This window comes from Petaurus breviceps, unplaced genomic scaffold, assembly GCF_028583685.1.
Source record: "Petaurus breviceps papuanus isolate PSGF00001 unplaced genomic scaffold, PetGlider_PUasm1.0 126, whole genome shotgun sequence".
NCBI lineage: Eukaryota > Metazoa > Chordata > Mammalia > Diprotodontia > Petauridae > Petaurus > Petaurus breviceps.
Window position 1 is genome coordinate 35,028,542 of NW_027185655.1, and position 9,572 is coordinate 35,038,113.

At 45.6% G+C, this 9,572-nt stretch overlaps 2 protein-coding genes across 5 annotated transcripts in view; one reads left to right on the top strand and one right to left on the bottom strand.

Annotated features, from left to right (window-relative positions):
- The window catches only part of PAPSS1 (3'-phosphoadenosine 5'-phosphosulfate synthase 1), a 524,017-nt gene that overhangs the window by 120,084 nt on the left and 394,361 nt on the right, over positions 1 to 9,572 (bottom strand). Inside the window, exons 1-2 of one of the 4 annotated variants that reach the window (XM_069094880.1) lie at positions 6,555 to 6,644; positions 5,265 to 5,525 (exon numbers count right to left, since the gene is read on the bottom strand). The exons of 1 other annotated variant lie outside the window; for it this stretch is intronic. In XM_069094880.1, coding sequence (XP_068950981.1) covers positions 5,265 to 5,330 — 66 coding nt within the window. In that variant the 5' untranslated portion in view covers positions 5,331 to 5,525; positions 6,555 to 6,644. Of the gene's footprint in view, positions 1 to 5,264; positions 5,526 to 6,554; positions 6,645 to 9,572 lie in introns of those variants that run through there. 2 more of the 4 variants (XM_069094889.1, XM_069094899.1) reach the window with 2 other exon arrangements.
- SGMS2 (sphingomyelin synthase 2) overlaps positions 6,540 to 9,572 on the top strand; it is a 230,334-nt gene continuing 227,301 nt past the window's right edge. Inside the window, exon 1 of the mRNA XM_069094978.1 lies at positions 6,540 to 6,667. The gene's annotated coding sequence lies outside the window, so the exon portion shown is untranslated. The remainder of the gene's footprint in view (positions 6,668 to 9,572) is intronic.

A 9,572-nucleotide genomic window follows, 5' to 3' on the forward strand; every position in this document is an offset into this window, starting at 1 on the left:
AATTTGGCCAAAGATATGAAGGAGGGAGGGACACTGCATGCTTGTGGAGGGGAGGGAGCACAGCACATGGTTCACAAAGAAAGGAAAGCAGGAGAAGGAACATGCAGGGGGCCGGCACCAGCCAAGTGGGGGCCTGGCAGAAACTGATAGGAAGAACACAAAGGCGGCAGACATGGGGGCTGGACACAAACACAGACAGGACAGGTGACATGCAGGGTCTGAGGGCAGACTTACGGTACGCAAGGTTGGAAGGACAGAAGACAGACAGAGGGGACCCAAGACCAGGGCAGGTGGGCAGAGTGGGACAAAGGTCTCCTCTCTCAGTACAAAGGTCTCAAGCCAAGCCCCCAATGTGGCCACGGCAGAGGTGGTGGTCTATGTTGGTTCTTTTGCTTTCATTTGGAGGAGTTTTTTGGGGGGTTTTTTTTTTGAGGGGACAGGGGCCACAGATCACCAAGCTGAGGAGCAGAAAGCAGAGAGAGAAAACATAGTTTTGTACAATAAAGTTTACAGAGGTGTTGTTTTTTTAGAATGCGGATTTCTTTCAAATTTACATAAAGTCACACTTAAAGCAAGAATTGTCTGTAGTCTCAATATTTTCTGTAAAATATAAGCCAAGGTTCTTAGCTGAGGGGGTACTTGGAGAGGAAGCTATGGGAGGTCCAAGAAAGGTTAAGAAAGTCTGGAAGAGTCAATGTGGAGAGTGACATAGCGAGCTGATAAATTGTTTAGCCACAGTGAGGGCCCAGTGGAGGGTGCATAACATCAGTGTGCAGTGGACCCAGTCAGGATGGTGACATTCCCTCCACCTTCATGGGAGTGGCTAGAGTGATCTAAGGCTGAGGGTTGGCACAGAATTAGCCACTTGATGAGAGGAGGACTGTGTAGAGCTGAATTGGTTCACAAAGGATTCAGGATAGGGAAAAGAGGAAAGAATACTAAACTGTGTAGATTAGAAGCCCCTTTTTCACTTTTGTCTTTGTATCCCCAAATTCTAATATTGTGCCTGGCACACAGTAGGCATTTGGCAAATGATTATAAAACTGAACTTAATGTATCTATAGTTGAATTTAGCTTCCATCACCCCAAAAAGCCCGTGTTCCCCCCAACTTGTCTATTTTCATCCCTGACGCCAATATGTGCCCAATTATTTGGGTCCAAAACCACAAACTTATCTTTTGACTGTTCCTTCTCTGCTTCAGACCCTCCATCCAGCTAGCCACTAGGTTCTACCTCCTCTTCCTCTGACATGGCCCTCAGATTTCTTTCCATCTCTCCCTTCCTCTGTCTACAGACCCTTAACTACCACTTAATGCAAGCCATACTCTTCTTTAACTAGCCTTTCTGCTACCTGTGTTTTCTTTCACTCAGCTAGATCCTACACACCAAACATAGAGAACCTTTGGTGAACAGAAACTTAATATGACATTGCTCGGAAATCTCCAATAACTCCACCTTGTCCAGGTCTTCTATCAAACCCTGTAGTCCTTACCACACCAGCTGTCACTCATTACTAAGTTGAATTCCACATACAGAGGTCTCCTCGCTATTCAATGAAATACCATAAACATATATTGAACCGTTGCTATATGTAAAGCAGTGGAGATGTAAAAATAATTTTTTAAATCCTTACCCTCAAGACAAGTGATGGAAGATAAAGGAAGCAGGTCAAATGACACACTTAAGTATGACTAAAAAAATCGAGCCATGCAAAGGAAAGGTTCAGACACAGCAGCATTAAAAATTTGAGCAGAAAGAGATCGACTTTGAGAATGCAAGATGGCTATCTAGCCCAGGTCACACTTGAGCTGGGGGTTAGGGGAAAGATTTTTTTTTTTTAAGATTTTATTTTTTGAGTGGGGAAGGCAGGGCAATTGGGGTTAAGTGACTTGCCCAAGGTCACAAGGCTAGTAAGTGTTAAGTGTCTGAGGCCAAATTTGAACTCAGGTCCTCCTGACTCTATGGCCAGTGCTCTATTTACTTTGCCACCTAGCTGCCCTCTAAGGGAAAGACTTTTAAGGAGATGTGGAAGATGTCTGTTACAGGTAATCATCATGGTTATTTTGAATTCTTTGATCATGCTTTTCCCTCTCCACCACAATCAGATCTTACCACAACTTTCAAGGTCAAGGCCAAGCCCCACCTCTTCCACAGGTTGATCCTAAACTGCTAATTAGGGGGAGACAAGAAAGGGAAGAGAAAGGAACAAATATTTATTTAGCATCTGCTACATGAAGAATTTCAATATTATAATGCCCATTTTACAGGTGAGGAAACTAAGGTGGGCAGAGGTTAAACAATTTGCTAGGAAGTGTCTGAGGCAGTATTTGAACTCACATCTTCCTGACTCCAAGTCTAGCACTGTATCCACTGGGCCTCCATCTCCTCTTTATAGTCTGTACTCAGGTGGCCTGAAAATCCAGAAGATGAGCCTAGCTGTGTGACCCTGGGCAAGTCACTTACACCTGTTTGCCTCAGTTCCTCATCAATAAAAATTAGCTAGAGAAAGAAATGGTAAACCACTCCAATGTCTTTGCCAAGAAAACCCCAAATGGGGTCACAAGGCTAGGACAAGACTGAAAAACAACTGGAATAACAGAAACAAAAAAATTCCGAATCAATCAGAGATTTTGAGCTTGAAGAGGCCTCAGGCCATGCAGCCCAAGTCACTCCTTTCACAGATGAGGAAAAGGAAAATCAAAGACATTAAGGTATTTGCACAGGATGTATATGAGGCAAGATTTGAATTCAGAAGCTCCTGAGGCCAAGCCTGTAACCTATTCGTTTTTCCACCAAGCCAGCTTAATTTTCTTTGATTTCTTCTGTAGCCTGCTCAGAATCTAACTCAGTGTAATGTACATCAACAAGATCTCAATAAATATTTATCAAAGGAACAGCAGTCTTAAATAACTTATCTTCTGAGATAATCACAAAAATTAATTGAGCCTTTAGCTTAAACCTTATTTCCCACTAAACCTTTCCTAAAAGGTAGTGAAAGTTAACAGTGTCAGAAGACTCTAAGAAACAGCTAAGACACCATCCCCTCCTGATTCTTCCAATTGCTGCTAGTGCCCACCCTCCTTCCCAAACTACCTAGTATTTGTTTTGTCTATATTCATATTTATTCACTTTATGTTTCTGCTGTTTGTAGATGCTCTCAAATCATCCCATTCTTTATCCTCGGGACCTAGCACAGCACACATGCGGGTGGCTGCCCCTCTTATAACCTCTCATGTCCAGGCTTCCTTCCCTTCCCCACTGGGCTTCTGACACTCACAACTTCACCCAGGTACTTTCCTCTCCCCACACCTCATTTCAGCTTCCCTTTTATGAGCTGCCTTTCCCAGTCAGAATGGAATTACCTGTGATGGAACACTATTGTGTTTTAAGAAATGACAGGCAGGACAGTTTTCAGAAAAACCTAGGAAGAATTATATGAAAGGAGTAGAACCTGAACATTGTACACAGTATCAGCAACACTGGATCAACTGTGAACTCAGCAGACCACAAGGACCCAGGCCCATCCAAAGGACTTATGATGAAAACGCTATCGCCTGGAGACAGCACTGCCGGAGTCTGACTGCAGACAGAAGCACACTTCTTTCACTCTATTTTTCTTGGGGCTTTTTTGGTCTGTTTGCTAACATGGAAATGTTTTGCATGACTTCACATGGACAAAGTACATCGACTTGCTTGTCTTCTAAAGGAGGTGGGAGGGGAATCAACCTAGTCACCTAGTCCTTTCCTACTCTGCCTTCCCTTTGGCGGTCTGTGGAAAGTTGCCTTTCACCTTTCTTCTCTACTCACACCAAAAGGGGATCAGTGAAATGAATAAAAGGATACCTAGCTAACCAATCAATCTCCTGGCAACCAAGACACATTGGTCATTAAATAAATAAGTTAAACAAAACGTGGACTGTTAGCCTGGGGAAAAGGGAGGGAGAGAGGAGGGAATGAGGGGGGGATAAGGGGGGAAGAGGAGAGAAGGGGAAGAGGGAGGGAGGGGGGCAGAGAGGAGGGGGAGGGGAAGGAGGGGGAAGGAGGGACAGGGGAGAGAGAATGTGCATAAGTTTGTTTTTTTTTTAAATGCACCTAGGGTAACCAAGGATTCAACAGGTTCCCTCAGTGCTTAGTATACAGTAAGTGGTTAATAAGCACTTGTTGACTTGACCTGGGTCCATGAACTTGTTCCACAACCCAAACCTGAGGCCAATCTAGGCCCTTATAAACTCAAGTCTTAACAGCAAGTGACGAAGGAAAAGGATGTTTTCAGGGAAGAAGTGGCTTCATCACCAAAACTTAGCTCCCTCTTTGGGAGGGAGGGAGTGAATTTGAAACTCAATTTTTTTTTTAAATAATTTTTAAAATGTACATATAATTGAGAAATATTTAACAAAATAAATAAAAATATATTGGAGAAAAAAATGTAAGCTCCTTTAGGGAAAAGGACTGGTCTTTCTTCTTTCTTGTATCTGTATCCCTAGCACTTAGCACACAGTAAGCCCTTAATCAACTTTTGCTGCCAGATTGTCTTACAATTCCAGATCTAAATCCCGGAGATTAAGTAAATGTGTATTATTTTATGGCCTCAGACACTTAACACAAAAACTAGCCATGTGACTTTGGGCAAGTCACAACACCAACTGCCCTCCAAAAAAGCAAAAAAAAATTTTTTTTAACTATATCATCTAATTTAATTACCATAATAATATGGGAAACCAAGGCCCTCTACACCTGAGAAAATAGAAACCCAAGAAAAAGAGTCCCTAGTAACAGAATTTCACCCTACTTCAAAGAACCAAGATGCAACCAATTGTTGCAAGTGCTTTTTTTTTACCCTTAATATGGCAAAGAAAATAGATAGGATGAAAACTCATTTCAAAATAAAATAAAAATTCTGACACACCTGGTCCTTTTAGTGTTAAATGATTTGCCTAAGGTGACATATCTATTGTAAAAATAAGTGGTAACCAAGACGATATGAGAGCAGGAAGACTTGGAGCCAAGAAGACAAGAGTTCAAATCCAGCCTTTGGCCACTTACTACCTGTGTCACCTTCGAAAGTCTCTTAGGTTCCATTCTTTCTCAGTTTCCTGTCAAATAGACATAAAAATACCACCTGTATCTCAGGGTGGTTGTGAGGATGAAATGAGATAAAGTGCTTTGCAAACCTTTAAAGCTCTATATAAATGATACTAACAAATATTAGGAGAACCCAAGTCTAGTAATAATTACTGTTAACCTGCATCTCCCTGTGCACTGACCTTTACATTAATGAAGTAGAATTTGCAAGATTTCGTATTTGGACGCGATTCTTTAATCTTTTGCATGGTGAGTATTTGGATCACGCCTTTTAGTCACCAGATAGAAGGCTGTAGGTAGAGTTTCAGATGGCTTGTCTGCTCTGGGTAGAGTTTCAGATGGTTTGTTTGCCCTTTCCATTAGTGGAAAGATGCCTTTCACCTTTCTTTTCTCCTCACAGCGTGTGGTGATCATTGAAAAGAGCAAAGGTAAGAAGAGAACACCTGGGGAATCAATCAGCTCCTCAGCAACCAAGAAATACTGGTCATACAATAAACAAAACACATACCACTTGCTTAAAGTGGGTGCCTTTTTTTTAATCCCTGCCCCCTCCCCCGGGGTAACTAGGTATTCGAAAGGCTCCCCGGTGCTTGGCACATAGAATAAGCGCTTGCTGATCTGACCTGGTTCCGTGACCCAAACGTGAGGCCCATCGATGCCCTTATAAACTTTGTCTTACAGCAAGGGAGGAAGGACCAGGGTACCCTCAGGACAGAAGTGGCTTCACCACCACAACTTAACTGACAGTGAAGACGCAAACGGTAGAAAGCCCACACCTTCCCGCACACCTTCCAAGAAATCCAGCCTCCTGGGGTAGCCACAAGGGTTTGCACTGTGTTGCTAGCTAACCACTCAGGCACAAAAGCTTCTCAGTTCGGGTCTGCCCCGGGTCCGTGAATGGCTACATTGTTGCAAGCTTTTTACCGTTCAACCACAGACGGGGGGGAGGGGGGAGATGGAGCCCAGCACCCCGAGGCTACAGAACGTCTGGGCCAAGCAGAGCCTGGGGAAGGCCAAGGAAGGTGCCCACCTGGCACCAGCGCAGGGATGCTCTCCAAAGGCTCCCCCACCCCGGCCCGCGGGAGTAGAAAAGAGGGGAGCTAAGGATGGGGGAGGGGTGCAACGTTTATAAAGGCTGCTTCTCAGTGAGCACCCTAAAGAGTCCAAGCTGCGGATATTGGCAAGTCCCCTTTGCAGGGGCGCCTGCCCCAGAGGTCCGGGAAGAAGCGAAGGCTCCTTCTCCAGCTGCACGGGGTGGGGGAAGGAGGGGATGTCTCCTTTCAGAGCGGGCGGGGGGCGGTGCCCCACGGGTCTCCATCCCCGAGCACGAGCCGACCCTGCCACATCAGCACAGCCCCCCGCCCCGCCCCCGGCACTGGTTCCCGGGGACCCCAGGCTGCCCGCCCTCTTCCCTCCCAGCCGGCGGGGCGGAGGAGGCTCCCGTCTCCTCGTCCCCGGCCTCGGACGCTTACCCAGTTCTGCACTTGGTTGCTCAGCTTGACTTTCTTGCACAAGCTCCCGGGAAGCTCCATGGCCGCCGAGGCTCACACTCAGACTGGAGGATGCCACCGGCCGGGGGTGGAAAGTAAGGAAGGCGCGTGCGGGGCGGGGACAGGGCGGGGGCGGGGTCTGGAGGGGCAGGGCACTGAAGGGGCGGGATGGGTAGGAGGGGCGATCGTGCGCGTGCGCAGAAACCAAACGGAGGGCGAGTCCAGGGAGACCAAGGTACTGGAACGAGCCGTGTGGGTGGGGAGGAGCGAGAGCGCGCGCGTGCGCCGCCGAAGGAAACCAATGGTGTGGGGGAAGAGAGGCGGTGTCAGAGACGCCTGGGGTAGGCGCGAGCCCGCGGGAGGGGCGTAGCCAGGAGGGAGGCGGGGTGGCTGAAGAGGAGCGTCCAGACCTTCGGTGCGCGCGTGCGCCTCGGAAGCCAAAGGCCCCTGGAGTGGAAAGGGGAAGGCGCGAGCCCGCGGAGAAGGCTGGGATCTTGGAGGGTGGCCTGAGATCGGGTGAGACTCGTCTCCTGGCTGGTGTCGTGACGCAGGAACGCTTGCCTCCGTCTCTCTCGCTCCGCAGCCTCAGGCTCCTTTCCCTTGGAGCCGGGAGAGCGCTGGAGAGGCCGCGCATGCGCACTGGAGTGGCGTAGCGGGTATCCGTGCCAGACTCGGGGAGTTGTTGCTGCCCCACGACATCCTCTAACGTGGCCCGACGTGGGCGTGGCTTGGTCTTTTTTTAACTCTAAGGTTAACCTTGCCCCTCCCACCTCTGTCTGAGGTAGACTCTTTTTTTAATCGTGGCCCAATTTGAGCCCGGTTTTCTTTCTTTTTTTTTTTAATTTTAAGGTTAAACGTTGCCTATCCTACTCTAGCTCATGTAGACTTTAAAGCAATTTGGTGTCAAGAATAAACATTTAAGTGCCTACGGAGTGCACAGCATGGAGATGCAAATAAAGGGGAAAGCCGGCCCCGGCCTCTAGGAGCTGTCAAGTACCGTATGAGAGAGAGAGAAATGATATATGCATACACGTGCATATACAGGTGTGTATGTATATGTGTGTGTGTGTATTCCAGTGGAGGTATCTGAGAGGGAGATAGAGAGATAGAAAGACACACAGACACATAGATTAGATAGATAGACATAAATTAGACAGATAGACACAGATTAGATACATAGATACATATAGACACAGATTGACAATAGATTATATAGAAAGACACATAGATTAGATAGATATAAATTAGACACATAGATTAGATACATGGATACATATAGACACAGACACATAGAGAGATGGACGGACAGACAGACAGATTAGATAGACACATAGGTAAGAGAGAGATAGATTAGGTAGACAGATTAGATGGATGGATGGATGGATGGATGGATGGATGGATGGATGGATGGATGGATGGATGGAAGGATGGATGGATGGATGGATGGATTAGCTATTCCAGTGGTGGTATCTGTAAGCACAAGCAAGGTGGGATTTGGGGGTTTTTTTCTTTCCAGAGCTCAGTTTCCCAGGCTCAATTGTAAACCTCTGAAGGATCAATCTCCTTTGAATTCACAGCTGGAGCCCTGACTGTTGAATCTCAGTGCTAATTTCTCTGCTGGTATTTTCTATACTCACTTCTTTCTACTTATATGTTTAATTAAAGTAAGATTGTTGACCTCTTTAAAGCTGTCTTTCTTTTAGAAAAGCAGATCAAAGAACCTGTGCTAGCAGGCCATCCTGGGTGTGCTAAGGTGCTTGATATTACAGTATCTCAAAGGGAAAGGCACTAGAATTAAGGGAAATTTTTCCCTTCCACAGGAAAGGCTTCCTCTAGAAGGTAAAATTTTAGGTGGGATTTGAAGGAAGTCAAAGAAGGTAGGAGGTGGAAATGAGAAAGGAGAGCATTCCAGGAGTAAGGAAGTTAATGAAAATGCCTTGAGTCCAGAGATGGAATATCTTGTTGGAGAAACATGGAGGAGGCCAATGTCATTGGATCACAGAATGCATGGCAGCTGAGTATAGGGTAGTAGGGAGACCTACACCAACAAGCAGACTACTGACATATTTCAGGTGTGAAGTGATAAGGCCCTGCACCAAGATGACAGTTACCAGTGGAGAACAGTGGGCACATTGGAGAGGTTGTTGGAAAGGTGGAATGGAAAGGCTTTGAATGTGGAAGGAGAGGGAAGAATGAGGAGTCCCAGATGACACCTAAGTTCTAAACCTTGGGTGACTGGGAGTATGGAGGCTATTATCCCCATTTTTCAGGAAAGGAGCCTGAGACGCAGAGAGCTTAACTTGTCCAGAATTATACTGCTAATAAGTTTCTGAGATAGGATTTGAACTCTGGTATTTCTGTCTACAAGTCCAGGGCTGTATCTACTTTGCCACCTAGATGACTTGGCTTTACTTTGGGTGTGTCACTTTACCTGTCTGCCTGCATTTCTTCAACTGTAAGATGAGGAGGCTGGTGACCTCAGAGGTCCAGACTACCTTCAAGTCTATGATTGTATGAGGTCCCTTTTCAATTTTTTTTAAATTCTCTAGGTTCAGTACATGCATCACCCCTTCCTCTGAGCCTTCTACCCTCTAAAAATATCAAGGTCTCTCTTAGGCTAAAAAAAAAAAACTTCTATATTTACATCATCTCATCTTTACGGTCCTCCCTAGATATAATTGTTCCTCTCCCTAGGGCAAGGCTTTCAGATCTACTTTATTTCCCAAAACAAACAAGAATTAGCTAAGCTAATCCACTTGCCAAGAATTTAGCTTTTCCCCAGACATTTCTTTAATTCAGTTTTATATTTTTCTAATTCCAAATTCTCCCCATTCTCCCCTTCCCTGCCTATTGAAAAGGAGAGGAAAACAAAAATGCACACATATGTAACTATATTCACATGTATACATGTATGTGCACATATTCATATATGTAACACATGATTTATACACATATAGCCATGTAAAACAAATTCTAGCATTAATTATATAGAAGGAAGGA